General features: G+C 38.7%; 1 protein-coding gene across 1 annotated transcript; it reads left to right on the top strand.

Moving 5' to 3' along the window:
* Window positions 1–10,823: 10,823 nt before the first annotated feature.
* Window positions 10,824–17,568, top strand: LOC136061420 (ras-related protein RABA2a). The gene is made up of 2 exons (XM_065766338.1): window positions 10,824–11,192; window positions 16,900–17,568. Exons 1-2 carry the CDS (start codon window positions 11,028–11,030, stop codon window positions 17,380–17,382), a joined length of 648 nt encoding a protein of 215 aa, XP_065622410.1. The 5' UTR covers window positions 10,824–11,027; the 3' UTR covers window positions 17,383–17,568.
* The last annotated feature ends 101 nt before the right edge of the window (window positions 17,569–17,669 follow it).

Below are 17,669 nucleotides of genomic sequence, written 5' to 3'. Positions count from 1 at the left end.
AAAAAAAAGGGGCATGTATTCGGATCGGGTTGTTTTGCATTTGGGTGCTCCGCCCAATGATGGGAAAGCCCACGGGCCTATTTGGTTCCTATTTTCTTCAATCATGGTTTAAAAATTACTATATTTTACATTCTATAATTTAAAGTTGGATCAAACTAAAATTTTTATTTAAAAAATAATAAATTAAAATTTTAAATTTAGAAGAAAAAAAATAAGGAACTACACCTCATGGTGTTGAAAATATATTAAATCTTCAATCTATGTTAAATCCCAAATGAATGTAAGTTTACTTAAATAAATTAAGATTTAATTTGTTCATGTATTTGGAATAAATTCATTTATTAATGGTTCCACAACATCAATGAATTCAAAAGTGTACAATTTTGGGGGTTGAAGTGATGTCAAATAATAATAATAATATGATATTATTTGTGTTATCCTATGTTTGTGATTCAAATTGTACATCCTCATACTGTTGTTTAGGTCTTATGAATATTAGATTCCTAAATAGATTCTAAATTGAACCCTAATTTCCAACCTATTAATTACAAGAAATGTCAAGTGTGAATAATTTTATTTAATTCAATTTTTCCCATCATCCAATTAGGGAAGAGGATTGAACTCTTAATGTAAGGACCCGGTTTGAACTTCAAGCCCAGCAGGGATGTGGACTTTAGCCCAAAAAGTCCAAGACAATAAATTTGTAGAGAATGGTTTAGAAAACTAGGTTTTAGTAAATCAAATGACGAGCTAATAGATTTTAATGGCCAGAAAGGAAGGATAAAAGACGTTTCCTTAAAGAAAAGCATCCTTGGCCAAGTCTGAGGAGATTAATTATTAGGTTTTTCCCTTAAAGCTTTATTACAAGTCTGGTCCCATGTTGCTACAGTATTTCTTTCTTGATTCTACGGTCCCCTTCCTCATGAAGGGTCTCATACATTATATAGCTTCCTTTAGACCATCTTAATCCTACACTTGTTAATCATCTGAGCCCTTACTTGAGGGTCTGTCCCATCAGGCACCCTCTTTGGCTTTCTGTGAGTTGTGGTAGTCAAGACAACACTGTTCAAGGGTCTTCTCCACATAAACGCGGTTAGAAAAGTTGTTGTTGTGCATTCAATGCGGTGGTAGTAGCTTTTTCTTAGATTCCTCTGAGCTCCCATCCTTTTTGCACGATCATATTACCTGTCTCTATCAATAGATCGTCCTAGAAAGTTACCTTGAATGATATGGTATACGTTTGATCCATGCCTTGCTTATCCGAGGATATGTTCCTCCTTGGACCAACTTCCTCAGCCCTTCCATTTGTATTTTACTTATGGGGTTCTGAGCTTGACACCCTCGCTGCTGTTTATCCTCCTCGGACAGACAAAGTCCTCAACCAAGCCCAAGGCCGAGTTCATGAATTTGGGCCCTTATCCTTACACTTAACATTTTCATTAAGAACATCTATTGGCCAATCTAATAGTCATCGGTTTTTAATTAAACTTTTTTATAAAGATTTTTAGCCACTCTTATATAATATTATTTGGAACTAGGACTGTTCACAAGTTGGTTAAGGTGGGTTAAGACAAGTATTCATAACCAAAATGCTACTAGTAGGTTAGACAAATTTCAATCCGTTGCCAACCCACCAATCTTTAAAACCAGCAAATTAGTTTAAAAAATTGGTGGTTTCAACTTTGGAAGATTGGCAAATTAATACAATATACCCACTCTTAGATTAATCCTTTCTGATTAGGTCATAAAATAGAGCCTTTTAGTTAACCTTCTTAATGGGTATTGTAGGGACTGGGTTTGAACATTTCTACTGTTGAGTAAGTGGACTCAAGCTTAGCTAGCCCAATACAATGAATTTGTAGAGAGCGGTTTAAGAACTAGGCCCTAGCAAGCGGACAATGGACAACCACTACGTTTTCCACCATTGAACGCCGGTAGACCGAAACCATGCTTAAGAGTCTGCCCTCGGCCCGGTCCAAGAAGCTTGTTAGTCATCCTGTTTCAATGAGGATCCATCTCCCCCTCTTAATGTGTTTCTCCCCCTTTATATAGTCCTTCTTCAACGATCCCCTTCCTCCACTTGTTGATCATCAATGCCTTCCCCTGACAACCCGTCCCATCAGCCACTTTACCAGACCTTTTGTGAGTCGCAGTAACCGAGGAGGTGCTGCCTAGGGGTCACCTCCTCATTAATGCAGCCAGGACGTTAGTTCGGGGCATTTAATGTGGAGGTGACAGCTCATCACGGACTTGTTTCTCGACCATGCTTCCTCGGTGGTCACTTCCAAATTCCATGGTCTCGGTTGGCTAAGGACAGGGTCGTCCTCGGCAAGGTTCTTGGATAATTTGGACTTTCGTGCTTCATCCTCGGGCGTTTTCTCTTCCTTGGCATAGGCCTTGGGCCTAACATGAAATGGGCCAGGGATACCAAATTCTCTGGCCCCACAATAGCCCCTCAAAATCCTGCTGCCCGACTCCTCAGACGGGGAGGAGGACTTTGATATCCTCAGGCTTTTGTCGTGGTTTGTCCAGTATGGTCTTAGGTTAGCATTTGGAGTCTTTTCTTCTATCTGATGTACGCTTTTGGCGCTTCAATATGCGGCACACACTTGCATTAAATTTTGGTGGCTTTATACTCCCCACGTTCAACGGTGTGATGGCAATCCAACGGTGAGGATTGCTCGCCATTATGGGCGGAAAGCCTTACACAGTTATCTTTGGTGAGTGGGCACATACCCATTTGCACCGATTCGTCTCTTTACTCTCACATTCAAGAGGTCTCATGTACACACCCTGAATCCGGTCAAGTTCTTCAACTCAACTCGCGTCTCTTCACATCCTAAAAAAGAGTGTTCCGAACGCCATCCCTCATTTCTGTAAGTTTTCCTCTTCCCTGTCTCTCTCTTCCTTTCACTCTTCTCTGAGTCTCTTAGCCGTTCTTCTAGATGGGTAGGTTTAAGAAGTTAGTAGAGTCCGAAGAGGTAATGGAGGAATTCATTACCACTCATAGGATACCCAGTAATGTGGGTTTGAGGTATTGTGAGGAAGGGGAGTGGTACATAAAGAGGAAAGTTGGAGAGGTGGTGATTCCCATAATCGCCTTCCTCGAAGGTGGTATAAGGATCCCTATGGGGCTAGTGATGAGGAACTACCTTAGGCACTTTCGATTAACCCCTACCCAGTGCACCATTAACGTGTTCAGGATCCTGGGCTGTGTGGACGCCCTGAATGAAAAGATGGGTTTGAGGTTAACCCATCACGATGTGAATTGGTGCTACAAACTCCAACTCCTGAAAGGTAAGTCCTACTACATGAAGACGAGAGATGATAGGGTTAGGCTCATTCAGTGTCTTCCCGAGTCCAGCAAGGGGCTGGATAAGGATTTTCTTATCGTGTTGGGGGAGTGGCACGATGGCCTTCACTGCCCGACTTTGGAGGGAGAGCCAGGTAGGGTACTCGAAATATAGGAGGGTTGGTCTGTTAGGTTTTCACAGTTCGCATTGCTTGGTTGCTAACAAGAACTGACTTTTTCTGTTGCAGATCCACACGCCATTAAGTGACACTTCCATTTGGTCAATAAAGAGGACTTAGAAGCTGTACTCAGGGCAGAGGTTTTTGTGAACAAGGCTGACAACCAGGTTAGAGCAGCCCACAAGATTTTCGGATACAAGCCGATCCAAAAGTCCTTTTCGGCTCCCAGATACGTGATCAAGGCCAAGGACCCAAGGCTTCGCCAAATCACTGTGGTGGAACGAGGGTTCTTGTTTTCTAAAGGACCCCCCGTCACAGAAGATGTCTTGTCGGCAGCCTCTACCTCTTCCTATTGAGCCACGGAGGTTAAAGAAGAGAGTTCCGAGAGAGAGGAAGAAGTATTTGATTTGAGCATGTGCGAGGACGAGTTTAGGGCATTCAACCAAGTCCATCTGCTTAAGGATCCCCCTCGTGACTTAGGCGATCCTCGTTTATTCGAGGAAGACCTTCTGTCATTGAGGACCAGTACCTCAGCCAAGATCGGCTTCAAAAGATGACCTCAGACTAGCCTGTTCGAACCCTCGGCCCAAGTCCACGGACCCAAAAAGGAAGAGACCTTCCAAGGGCAAAGACCCAGTGGACGGGGGGAGAACTTGTCCCTCCCAAGAGGGAGATGAAGCCCACCGACCTTCCAAGCAACTAAGGATTAGCTGTCAGGATAAGGGGAAAAAGGTCGTCCGACAGCCTGAGCCCCAGGCGTGGCTACCTGCCACCATGCTTCACGGGAAGCCTTTGATGAATGACGCCACCCTCAGGGACTTTCGAGGGGGCGAGGGTGCTCGCGTGGCCGATGCCCTGGAGAGATCCCTGCTTCTTCCCGCTGACATGGCTGAGCTGGGGAGTTTGAAAAGGCAGGAAGTTGCCCTCAACCTCAAGAGGTATCTAGGCATGGTAAGACTTTTGATATTTATGCCTTTGTTGGATTTTATTTCTTAGCTCCCGGCTTATGGTTTATTTGTTTTCATTGGCAGGCTGTCCAAGCCATTTTTAAGCTAGAAGAGGAGGCCAATAGCCAGAGTAGAGCCTTGGACCAAAAGTGCGACAAGTATCTGGAGGCCGCGAATACTCTTAAGAAGTCTAAGGCTAATATTAGGAAGGTGAGGGAGGACCTGGTGGAGATGACGAAGGCCAGAGGCAGCGCATCTGACCTAGCCGGGGCTAAAAAACAGACTGAGGACTAGGCAGGACGTTTGTAGGAGGTCGAGGGTCAGTTGTGGGTTTCTGAGGAGCACAACGCCGACCTGAAGAAGAAACTGAGGCAGAGTGGGCCAGAGGCGTTGTCGAGTACACAAGGGACGAGGCCTTGAGGGCTAAAGACCTAGTCGAATTTGCGAGGACAAATGCTGAGAGCTCCAAAGAGCAAGTTGAGGAAGAGGCCTTTGTTGAAGGAGTGGCTAAGACCGAGGCGAGTCTCAAGGCTCAAGTGCCGAAGTGTGTAGATGGTACTGTTTCAAGACTTGGAATGAGGCCCACAACCAAGTTGGGGTTGAGGCCTTGTCTGAGCTTAGGAGGGCCGAGAGGGTGTATTATCCCCCTGCCATTCGCGAGATTGCCCTCACTGACCCTGAAGTTGGTACGGCCTCTAAAGCGACGGATGAAGGCCCGGTCAGTGCCGCTGATGATCCAATGCCAACTGACGAGCCTGCTGAGGAGACTGGGCACTAAGGGGTGTTAGGGAACGGGGAAACTGGTAACCCAACGGCGCCCCACGACGTGGTGGAGCCTCCCGCTGACCCTGAGGCCACCCCTGCTGACCAGGAGCCCTCCGAAGTTGCACCTCCAAGCTAGGATCTCGTCGGCATCCCCTTGGCCTTGATTTATCACTGTATATTTTGTTTTAGTTTAAAACATTGTAATGCTATTTTTAAGCTGAATGCATGGGTCTTTCTTTCTTTTTACTTGGTGTTTATTGTTATTGTGATGAGTTTGGCTACTTATATAATTTGTGCTTCAATCACAAGCTTCACAGTCTCAGAAGCTCAGCATGCTTTTCATTCTAAACTGGCAACCGAAAAACGTAAAGCCCCTAGAAATAGTTCCCACCTGGGCCTTGATCAATAATTGAACCACCTTAATACCACGGCCTATTTTTGCCGGATTGAATGCTGAGGGAACAACTCCACAATATTGGTTCCACGTCACATGAATTAGTCACTGTAAACAGTAGAAAGTGCCTAGGAAAGCCATTAGTTACTGACTGTGCTAAGGAGTTAGGTTCAATGTGCCTTAGAAAGCCTTAAGTGATGCCTATGGGCTTACGTTTGTTTGCTCTTTTGTTGAACGTAACCAATCCCTCCAGGGACCTGAGTCCGAGGACCATGTGAAACTTTAGCTCTGTCTGACACTTATGCTCTTTTGTAAGCAGCTAGTTTTCCCATAAGTTTAAGTCTGAGAACCGTACAAGACCTTGGTTCAGTCTAGTACCCAGATATTTTTGGAGTGGTTAGTTTTTCCATAGGCTTGAGTTTGAGGACCATACAAGGCCTTGGTTCAGTCTAACGCTTATGTTCTTCTATAAGTGACTAGTTTTCCCATTAGTTTAAGTCCGAGGACCATGCAAGACCTTGATTCAGTCTAGTATCCAGGTATTTTTAGAGTGGTTGGTTTTCCCATAGGCTTGAGTCCGAGGACCATGCAAGGCCTTGGTTCAGTCTAAAGCTTATGTTCTTCTGTAAGTGACTAGTTTTCCCATAGGTTTGAGTCCGATGACCATGCAAGACCTTAGTTCAGTTTAGTACCCAAGTATTTTTGGAGTGGTTAGTTTTTCCATAGGCTTGAGTCCGAGGACCATGCAAGGCCTTGGTTCAATCAAACGCTTATGTTCTTCTGTAAGTGACTAGTTTTTCCATAAGTTTGAGTCTGAGGACCATGCAAGACCTTGGTTCAGTCTAGTACCTAGGTATTTTTAGAGTGGTTAGTTTTCTCATAGGTTTGAGTCCAAGGACAATGCAAGGCCTTGGTTCAGTCTAACGCTTAAGTTCTTCTGTTAGTGACTAGTTTTCCCATAGGTTTGAGTCCGAGGACCATGCAAGACCTTGGTTCAGTTTAGTATCCAGGTATTTTTGGAGTGGTTAGTTTTTCCATAGGCTTGAGTCCGAGGACCATGCAAGGCCTTAGTTCAGTCTAACGCTTATATTCTTCTGTCTGGAATGAAGGAATTCGTCCTCAGTGCCGAGAAGTTCATTTTTAGCGTAACGACGGCCTCGGCCTCGCTTCCCCGGAAATGGGTTACTCCTCAGACTGGGCCCCTGGTCCCGCGCTGTCCTGAATAAGGGCGGCTCAGATCTCTATCCCCATGTGTGGCAGTAGCCCCTTGTCTGCTCCAATTCTTCGCCATCTTTGATTATGAGGCGTCTTTTGACTGTTCGAGTCGTGCGCCTGACGCTTCGGTGTGTGAGACGTGCCCTCATTAATATCCTCGTGGATTAATGCAGATCCAGCTGTTGATGAGCTCTTTGGAATTTGGTTAGGATTTATGTCGCTAATAATTCTTCCTTTGAATTCTGTGTGGACCAATTCCCACTGAGCTTCACTCTCTATATAAGATCTTCTGGGGGAATTGTCCTTCCACACTTCACAAACCCTTTAGTTGAACAAGAAAACATGATCCTTCAGCCTTCTAAGCCCCTTCGATAACCCTGCCAGGATTGTGATCAGAACTTGGAGGAATGGGACGGCTCTGGATGAGGGCGAGGGCAATCAAGCCAAAGGTCCTCCTCCCTCAATCGAGAGCCGTAGCGGTTGTGGTTCGCGCCATACTTCCAACACGGCAAGGCTTGGGCGTCCACCTGATGGTATCATTCCCGGTGGTTAGGAGGGAGGTCCATGAAGTACGTAACGCTTTTCTCCGGTACGCATCCATGCCTGCCCTTCAAGCCGGCAGTGACTCGTGCCCAGCTCACTCGCCGATGGAGGTTTGCAAGATTACGTCACATCCGATGCCCAGGTGTTGTCGCCTCCAACGCCTAATTACTGTGAGGCTAGGGGAGCATCAAGGGAATATCATGGGGAGGGGCCAACAAGCGCTTTTGCATCTGCTCCTCCCTTTGCATCGGCGCTACCCACACCGGCCCGGGGGTTGTTGGTAGCATTAAAACAAGCTTGCCTCAGCCCCCTTTTTTAGGGTTAGCTTTCGAACATGCCCATCTAGGCCTCTGTTTGTAGATTTGGCTTTAAAACAAGCCTGTCTGAGCCTCTGTTTGTACAATGTATATATTATTTTTTGATTAATAAAAAGGCTATAATGTTCATTTACTTTTCCTTTTCTCTACATCTTTTACTTCTCTGCAATAATTGTCTCTTGAGCGAATGTGTCGTTGTTTGTTGCTTTCTCTTTTTTTTTTTTAATGGGATTCAGAATCGGTGTCGTTGGCTGTGACGAAAGGTCGCCTAACCCTCTATAAATTAGCAACCTAGGAATGATTGCCCATTGCGCTTGCTAGCGCACAAGTTCTTCCCACAAACGGCGCCAATTGTAGGGACTAGGTTTGAGCACTTCTACTGTTGAGTAAGTGGACTCAAGCCTAACTAGCCTAATACAATAAATTTGTAGAGAGCGAGTTTAAGAACTAGGCCCTAGCAAGCGGACAATGGACAACCACTGCGTTTTCCACCGTCAAACGCTGGCGAACCAAAACCATCCTTAAGAGTTTGTCCTTGGCTCGGTCCGAAGAACTTGTTAGTCATCCTGTTTCAATGGGGATCCATCCCCCCCTCTCAATGTGTTTCTCCCCCTTATATAGTCATTCTTCAACGATCTCCTTCCTCCACTTGTTGATCATCCATGTCTTCTCCTGACAACCCTCCCATCAGCCACTTTACCAGACCTCTTGTGAGTTGCAGTAACCGAGGAGGTACTGCCCATGGGTCACCTCCTAATTAATGCTGCCAGGACGTTAGTTGAGGGCATTTAATGTGGTGGTAACAGCTCATCACGGACTTGCTCCTCCACCATGCTTCCTCGACAGTCACTTCCAAATTCCATGGTCTCGGTTGGCCGAGGACAAGGTTGTCCTCGGCAAGGTTCCTGGATAATTTAGACTTTCACGCTTCATCCTTGGGCGTTTCCTCTTCCTTGGCATGGGCCTTGGGCCTAGCATGAAATGGGCCGGGGATACCAAATTCTCTGGCCCCACAGGTATTATTTCAAATAATTCATTATTTTTCTCAAATTATTAAGGAAGAAAAAAAAAGCATTTTTTTAATAAAAATTTACCATTTTTGCAAATATATATATATATATATATATAAGGCAGGTCAAGTGAGTTTTATTTGCATGGCCCTATTTGGGACTAATCTAGTCAAGCCTATACTCTTCATCTAGCTCATATTTTTAATTAATAAATTAAAAATTTTATGTCATGACATGTGGAGTATATATTTGGCAATATATATAAAGACAACATTGATGAACACAATGAAATCAGTAGGCTAAATGTCTCGAGCATCAATGATCAGAGAGCACTTGAAAATCCTGAAAAAGTAAACACAAAATTAGAGGCGACTGGGGAAGACCGGCCAATAATCCTCCAATGGTAAAGTTAGTATTTATGGGATTCCGATTTTTGTGGAAGTGTCTGTATGACTTACCCTTTCATGGATGAATGCTTATATAACATACACTTTGGGACAGTTACTTGTTTAGTAACTTCTCCTATCATTGAGGAATGCGAAAGACTCGGAGGTAACTTTCATAACTGCAATGGAAGTTATATTATTTAGGCTTGTTCTCTATAACTGTCATTGGAAACTGGCTATGGTAATGAACCTTGACCTTTGCGTTCCGAGCTAAGTGAGAAGCTCGTCCTAAGTTTGCATAGGGAGAGACGTCTAGAATGCAAGAAGGTTGTCCAGGTATTTCTTTGGACGGACGACCTCATCATGGACAAGCATACTATAATGTAATCTATCTACATTTGCTTCGTTGCCTTGTTTGCCTTGGACGACCGCAATGGACGAGTTTGGAGTTGGTGCGTTATAATACACCATCAAATATTTTTTTCAAAAAAATTTCACAACTATTAACATAATTGATTATAATTAGGAAGGTGCTTAGGTTCAGTGCATCTTGTACACTAGACTCGATGGGATGTTGTCGTGTGGCAATTCTTGGATACATGGCAACATCCTATCTAGTTTAGTGTACATAACATTGGACCCAAATTGAACTCTTATAATCAATACATAAATAAAAATTAGTATTAGTAATTAGGAATGTGCTTAGGTTTAGTGCAACTTGTACACTAGACCCGATGGGATGTTGTCATGTGGCAATTCTTGGATACATGGCAACATCCTATCTAGTTTAGTGTACATAACATTGGACCCAAGTTGAACTCTTATAATCAATACATAAATAAAAATTAGTATTAGTAACAGATTCCATATAACTCAATTACTAAACTCTTTTATTATCAAATAAGAGACTTGAGTTTGAAATTTCAAACTTCATTAATATCTAAAATCAATTGGTATTATCATGTAATAAACCTTACAAATTTTAATCATATAGTCTATTGTTTTCTGTTATTAATTAATATAATGTTTTTTATTTTATGCTGGTTGAATCTATATTATTAATAACAGAATTTTTCGTTTGGATTTTAACATTTTGCCTACTAAAATACCATTACAGAAATTCTTAAACTCTCTAAAATACTTTTATCTTTTAGTTAAATAATTTTAAATTATTATAAAAAATTTTAATTAAAAAACACAAACTAAGTTAAAAGAGTAATTTATTATTTACTATTTTTAAGTTTTAGATTTTTTCTTTTATCTTCTACATTCAACCTAAAACCTAGAACATTATCTTTATCTCAATTTAAAATATTATAACACTAACCAAAAAACAAATAAATAAAAAAGAGAATTATTGCAAGCTCCTTTGAAAAATGAGTCTAGTATTTTTTTTTTTTTGAAAAAGAGTCTAGTATTAATACAATGTTCAATCGTTATCAAAAAAGAAGAAGTTCAATCATAGATGGTGTTAACGAAATAATGATTGTGATAAAATAATGATTTACTCTATATATTTAATTGGCTAGAAAATCTTGCATTTACGTGGTCAAAGAAAAGCTTAAAAACTTTTCAAATATGTAGATTCAAAATGTTTTCTTATAAGAAGAAAAAAAAAAAGGAAAAAGAAAAAGAGAGAGACTGAAAAATTGGCTTTCCCTATTTGCCCCACAACAAAGCCTCAAAGTATGGTGGACCCCAGCAAAAAGACAGGGCATTTGGGTCAAGTAGATCAAAGCCAAGGTAAAAAACATAAAAAAAAATATCCGACACAAGCAAAAACCATTTGATTTTTCCAAGACTTCACTTTAACTTCTTCAACTTTCAACTTCCTTCTTCTTCTTCTTCTTCACTTTCTTCTTCTATTTTTCTTCTTCGGAGGCCAATTCCTTAAACAACTTGTAGTAATTCTATTTTTTTCATTTCTTATACAAATTTTAGTTTTCTTCAAAGTTTGTATTTTTTTTAGAGAGAAAAAGATGGCGAGGAGAGCAGATGAGGAGTACGATTATTTGTTCAAGGTTGTATTAATCGGCGATTCTGGAGTTGGGAAATCGAACTTGCTGTCCCGATTCACTAGGAACGAGTTTTGTTTGGAATCTAAATCTACCATTGGAGTCGAATTTGCTACTCGTACCCTCCAGGTTGAGTTTTATATTTGTATATATACACATAATTTGTGTGTTTCTCTGTAATTTGGATCTGGGATTTGTTTATGGTCTTACTCTTTTTTAGTATATGTATGGATATATGCTTGTGTTTATAGTTATGATATGGGATTTGTTTAAATTTTGAATTTTTTTAGTCCACAGAGTATACTTTGGAAATGGGATTTGCTTTATTTTTGAATATATTTCCGTGTATATCTGCGTATGTGTTAAATGTGTATGTGTAATTTGGATCTGGGATATGCTTAAAGTTTTAGTCTTTTTTAGTAACTGTACGCATATTGCTTGTGTGTGCGTGTATAATTTGGATAGGGGAATTGTTTAAAGTTTTGAATTCTTTTTAGTACACAGAGTATACTTCGGAAACGGGATTTGCTTAAATTTTGAATCTTTTTAAGTGTATAAATGCATATATGTTGGTTTGTGCATAATTTTGATATGGGATTTGCTTAAATTTTGAATTTTTTTAATACGCACAGCATAATTTGGAAATTAGATTTGCTTATATACACATAATTGTGTGTTTTTCTGTAATTTGGATCTGGGATTTGCTTATAGCTTTACTCTTTTTTAGTATATGTATGGATATATGCTTGTATTTATAGTTTTGATATGGGATTTGTTTAAATTTTGAATTTTTTTAGTCCACAGAATATGCTTTTGAAATGGGATTTGCTTAAATTTTGAATATGGTTTAGTGTATATATGGATATTCGTTAGATGTGTGTAATTTGGATCTGGGATATGCTTAAAGTTTTAGTCTTTTTTAGTAAGTGTATGCATATTGCTTGTGTATGTGTGTATAATTTGGAATTGAGAATTGTTTAAAGTTTTGAATTCTTTTTAGTACACAGAGTATTCTTTGGAAATGGGATTTGCTTAAATTTTGAATCTTTTTTAGTGTATAAATGCATATATGTTTGTGTGCATAATTTTGATATGGGATTTGTTTACATTTTGAATTTTTTTAATACACAGCATAATTTGGAATTGAGAGTTGCTTATACACATATAATTGTGTGTTTCTCTGGAATTTGGATCCAGGATTTGCTTATAGTTTACTCTTTTATTATATGTATGGATATATGCTTGTGTTTATAATTTTGATATGGGATTTTTAAAAAATTTTGATTTTTTTAAGTCCGCAGTATACTTTGGAAATGGGATTTGCTTTTTGAATATACTTCAGTGTGTATATGCTTATATGTTAAATATGTGTGTGTAATTTGGATCTGAGATATGCTTAAAGTTTTACTCTTTTTTAGTAACTGTATGCATATTGCTTGTGTGTGTGTGTGTGTGTGTATAATTTGGATATGGGATTTGTTTAAAGTTTTGAATTGTTTTTAGTACACAGAGAGTTTAAAGTTTTGAAATGTTTTTAGTACACAGAGTTACTCTGGAAATGGGATTTTCTTAAACTTTGAATCTTTTTTAGTGTATAAATGCATATATGTTTTTGTGTGTGCATAATTTTGATATGGGATTTGCTTAAATTTTGATTTTTTTTAATACATATAGCAAATTTTGGAAATGAGATTTGCTTAAATTTTTTATCTTTTTAATATATACATAGGTGTGAGTAATTTGGATCTGGGGTTTGCTATACATGCATGCTTGTCTCTCTGTGTGTGTATAATTGGATATGGGATTTGCTTAAATTTTGAATTTTTTTGTTTTTCAGTACACAGTATACTTTGGAAATGGGATTTGCCTAAATTTTGATTTTTTTTTTTAAAATGTATATACATGGGATTGTAATTTGGATCTGGGTTTTGGTTAATTTTTTTTGGGTAAAACTATTGAGAGGGTTCTGGGGTGGGGTGCTATTTGAATCTTTTTTAGTAATTCTGTGGTGCATATATATTTACATATGCGTGTGTAGGCATGAGCATGCCAGCATGTAATTTGGATTTGAAATTAGCTTAATTTTTTTAAAAGTAATACTATGGTGGTTTGTGTGTAATTTGGATCTGGGTTTGGAGGAAGTGGTCCAAATGGAGCTCCTGTTTGATTTGAGAAATTAGTTTCTAATATTCTGTGAATTGAAAATGGGTATTGTTTCTAAAACAAAGCTTAATTAAAATAAAATGCAAGTGACCCTCAATTTTTTGTATGTCTGGTGGTACTTCTATGTTCAACCCGTCAAGGTGTGGAATGTGGGTTTGTTGACTCAAAAAGGACAGAAAATTTTAACAATTGCACATACATGTATGAATCATTTTGTTTTTATGTAATATGTAAAGTATTTATATAATTCTTCTAACTTCTATCTGCACCGTTAAAGAACCTTCCTTCATGCAGCAACTTTGATTTTGATTTGAAATTTAAAGGGAGTTGTCAATGTTTATCTTTCCCATTACACATTGCATTTTACACTAGTTTTCAACATGTACCATGCAATAAAGTCCAAAGTTTTCCAGTCAAATTCAATAGACTCTAAAGTCAGAAATTTGTCATGGTTTGGCATTATATGGAATGTTAAATAGCTGCCAAATTTTGCCACATGGGTATTCTAGGCTGTCACAATTGGGTGGTTGGAGGCTTAATTTTTGAGAGAGAGAGAGAGAGAGAGAGAGTTAGAGAAGAATATTAACGGAGGAGAGGTTAAAAGACACGCGGAATGTTAGATTTAAAGATGTAGGATACATGGCATAAAGTTGTGGAATGTGGACAAATATTGTGAGTTTTCTCTTAATTTCCATTTTTGTATTAGATTCCCTTATTCTCCATTTTAAAAGGTGTTAATTCATTTTGTTCCCTAGCTAAGTCATTTTGAAGTTGTCATTAGGAAAGCATTTATTTTGTAGTTTAGACTTGAGTGGGATTTTCCTTTATAAACGATTTGATATGGAGAATTTAGTTGCATGGCCATACTCCCAGTTAAAGTTTGGCAATGTTCTGTTTCATTTTAGCCCAGCTCAACCCATTGTTAGCATTTGTTACATGAATAGGAGAGTTTGTTAATTTTCTCTCTACCTTACTGGTTGATTTTAGTTTAGAGTAATTACCAATTCTGCTCCCACATTAAGGCATTCCCATGAGAGTGCTGATCCAGGAATATTGAATGATTCTGCCAGTTTTAAGCACTGTTCTATGATTTACAACCAATTTTTTGGACTAGAGACCAACTCCCAAATTCTAAAGGCTTCCTTTTTCATCATTCATTAATGTTTTGACTAGCTTCACTAAGAGTCTTTGGCGGTGTACTACTAGTAGTCCACAGACTACCAATATTTGTGATATCCGTGGGTCTTTGATGTCAATATCTTCCCATTTTCACATACATTTTATCTTGTTGCCAGTGAGCAATGAGCATATACAACAACGACCTAACCTTATAAATTTTGAGATTAGCTATGGATCCTCAACAAATTAATCAAGGCCAGCCACAAATATTCTTTTAACTTTGAATCTTTTTTAGTGTATAAATGCATATATGTTTTTGTGTGTGCATAATTTTGATATGGGATTTGCTTAAATTTTGATTTTTTTTAATACATATAGCAAATTTTGGAAATGAGATTTGCTTAAATTTTTTATCTTTTTAATATATACATAGGTGTGAGTAATTTGGATCTGGGGTTTGCTATACATGCATGCTTGTCTCTCTGTGTGTGTATAATTGGATATGGGATTTGCTTAAATTTTGAATTTTTTTGTTTTTCAGTACACAGTATACTTTGGAAATGGGATTTGCCTAAATTTTGATTTTTTTTTTTAAAATGTATATACATGGGATTGTAATTTGGATCTGGGTTTTGGTTAATTTTTTTTGGGTAAAACTATTGAGAGGGTTCTGGGGTGGGGTGCTATTTGAATCTTTTTTAGTAATTCTGTGGTGCATATATATTTACATATGCGTGTGTAGGCATGAGCATGCCAGCATGTAATTTGGATTTGAAATTAGCTTAATTTTTTTAAAAGTAATACTATGGTGGTTTGTGTGTAATTTGGATCTGGGTTTGGAGGAAGTGGTCCAAATGGAGCTCCTGTTTGATTTGAGAAATTAGTTTCTAATATTCTGTGAATTGAAAATGGGTATTGTTTCTAAAACAAAGCTTAATTAAAATAAAATGCAAGTGACCCTCAATTTTTTGTATGTCTGGTGGTACTTCTATGTTCAACCCGTCAAGGTGTGGAATGTGGGTTTGTTGACTCAAAAAGGAAAGAAAATTTTAACAATTGCACATACATGTATGAATCATTTTGTTTTTATGTAATATGTCAAAGTATTTATATAATTCTTCTAATTTATATAATTCTTCTAACTTCTATCTGCACCGTTAAAGAACCTTCCTTCATGCAGCAACTTTGATTTTGATTTGAAATTTAAAGGGAGTTGTCAATGTTTATCTTTCCCATTACACATTGCATTTTACACTAGTTTTCAACATGTACCATGCAATAAAGTCCAAAGTTTTCCAGTCAAATTCAATAGACTCTAAAGTCAGAAATTTGTCATGGTTTGGCATTATATGGAATGTTAAATAGCTGCCAAATTTTGCCACATGGGTATTCTAGGCTGTCACAATTGGGTGGTTGGAGGCTTAATTTTTGAGAGAGAGAGAGAGAGAGAGAGAGTTAGAGAAGAATATTAACGGAGGAGAGGTTAAAAGACACGCGGAATGTTAGATTTAAAGATGTAGGATACATGGCATAAAGTTGTGGAATGTGGACAAATATTGTGAGTTTTCTCTTAATTTCCATTTTTGTATTAGATTCCCTTATTCTCCATTTTAAAAGGTGTTAATTCATTTTGTTCCCTAGCTAAGTCATTTTGAAGTTGTCATTAGGAAAGCATTTATTTTGTAGTTTAGACTTGAGTGGGATTTTCCTTTATAAACGATTTGATATGGAGAATTTAGTTGCATGGCCATACTCCCAGTTAAAGTTTGGCAATGTTCTGTTTCATTTTAGCCCAGCTCAACCCATTGTTAGCATTTGTTACATGAATAGGAGAGTTTGTTAATTTTCTCTCTACCTTACTGGTTGATTTTAGTTTAGAGTAATTACCAATTCTGCTCCCACATTAAGGCATTCCCATGAGAGTGCTGATCCAGGAATATTGAATGATTCTGCCAGTTTTAAGCACTGTTCTATGATTTACAACCAATTTTTTGGACTAGAGACCAACTCCCAAATTCTAAAGGCTTCCTTTTTCATCATTCATTAATGTTTTGACTAGCTTCACTAAGAGTCTTTGGCGGTGTACTACTAGTAGTCCACAGACTACCAATATTTGTGATATCCGTGGGTCTTTGATGTCAATATCTTCCCATTTTCACATACATTTTATCTTGTTGCCAGTGAGCAATGAGCATATACAACAACGACCTAACCTTATAAATTTTGAGATTAGCTATGGATCCTCAACAAATTAATCAAGGCCAGCCACAAATATTCTTTTATGTCATTTGGTTCTATCCAAAGTTATATTTTTTGTTACTTAATTGAAGCATCATTTTTCCTTCTATTAATGTTAGTAGTGAAGAAGGTTGATGAAGCCCAACTGTCGGGAGGCTTTGGTTTGATTTGTGAGATCTCATTCTTTTCACTGCTCACTTTATAATGCGCTTTCAAAATGTGTCCTGTTAAATCCATCTAGTCTGATGTTTTATGTTATATGAAACCAGCTTTTTATTGCATGTCTTTACACCACAAAGTTTTTTTCCCTTCTCAGGTTGAGGGAAGAACTGTGAAAGCTCAGATATGGGATACTGCAGGACAGGAGAGATACCGAGCAATAACAAGTGCTTACTATAGGGGTGCCCTTGGAGCTCTTCTTGTGTATGATGTGACTAAACCAACAACGTTTGAAAATGTGAGCCGGTGGTTGAAGGAGCTCAGGGACCATGCTGACTCCAACATTGTGATCATGCTAATCGGCAACAAGACTGACTTGAAGCATCTCCGTGCAGTTGCAACAGAGGATGCCCAGGGTTATGCTGAGAAAGAAGGCCTTTCGTTCATTGAAACGTCTGCTCTTGAAGCAACAAATGTTGAGAAGTCTTTCCAGACAATTCTTGCTGAGATTTACCGGATAATTAGTAAGAAGTCACTTTCCTCTGATGAGCCAGGACCTGCTAGCATCAAAGAAGGAAAGACCCTAGTAGTGGGGGGATCAGAGGAAAATACCAAGAAGCCTTGCTGCTCTTCTTCCTAAGGATGGTTATGATTTATATAGATTACTTGTTTTCCCTCCTATGCTTTTCCCCCTTCTTGTGGGTTGTTTCATTTTTTGTTCGTTGTTTTAAAAGTATGATTAAATTGCATTTTGTTGTGGCATCAGGATTTATAATGATTTCTTTATGGGTGCGCTTAATCAGATATATTTGAGGTTCTTTGCAAATCCAGTTATGAATTTATAATGATTTCTTTATGGGCGCGCCTAATGAGATTCGTTCTTGCCAGTCATAGGATAACTCAAGCATCCTTCATGCAGTCGTGCAC

Source organism: Quercus suber, unplaced genomic scaffold, assembly GCF_002906115.3.
Source record: "Quercus suber isolate HL8 unplaced genomic scaffold, Cork oak 2.0 scaffold_700, whole genome shotgun sequence".
In the NCBI taxonomy this organism is placed as follows: domain Eukaryota; kingdom Viridiplantae; phylum Streptophyta; class Magnoliopsida; order Fagales; family Fagaceae; genus Quercus; species Quercus suber.
This window is presented reverse-complemented; position numbering and strand designations above follow the sequence as displayed.

Bases quoted from the DNA above. Each gene is read 5' to 3' on its own strand.
- LOC136061420 (XM_065766338.1), top strand. From the start codon at position 11,028: ATGGCGAGGAGAGCAGATGAGGAGTACGATTATTTGTTCAAGGTTGTA. The intron at 11,193-16,899 runs GTTGAGTTTTAT...TTCCCTTCTCAG, and splicing joins TTGCTACTCGTACCCTCCAG to GTTGAGGGAAGAACTGTGAA.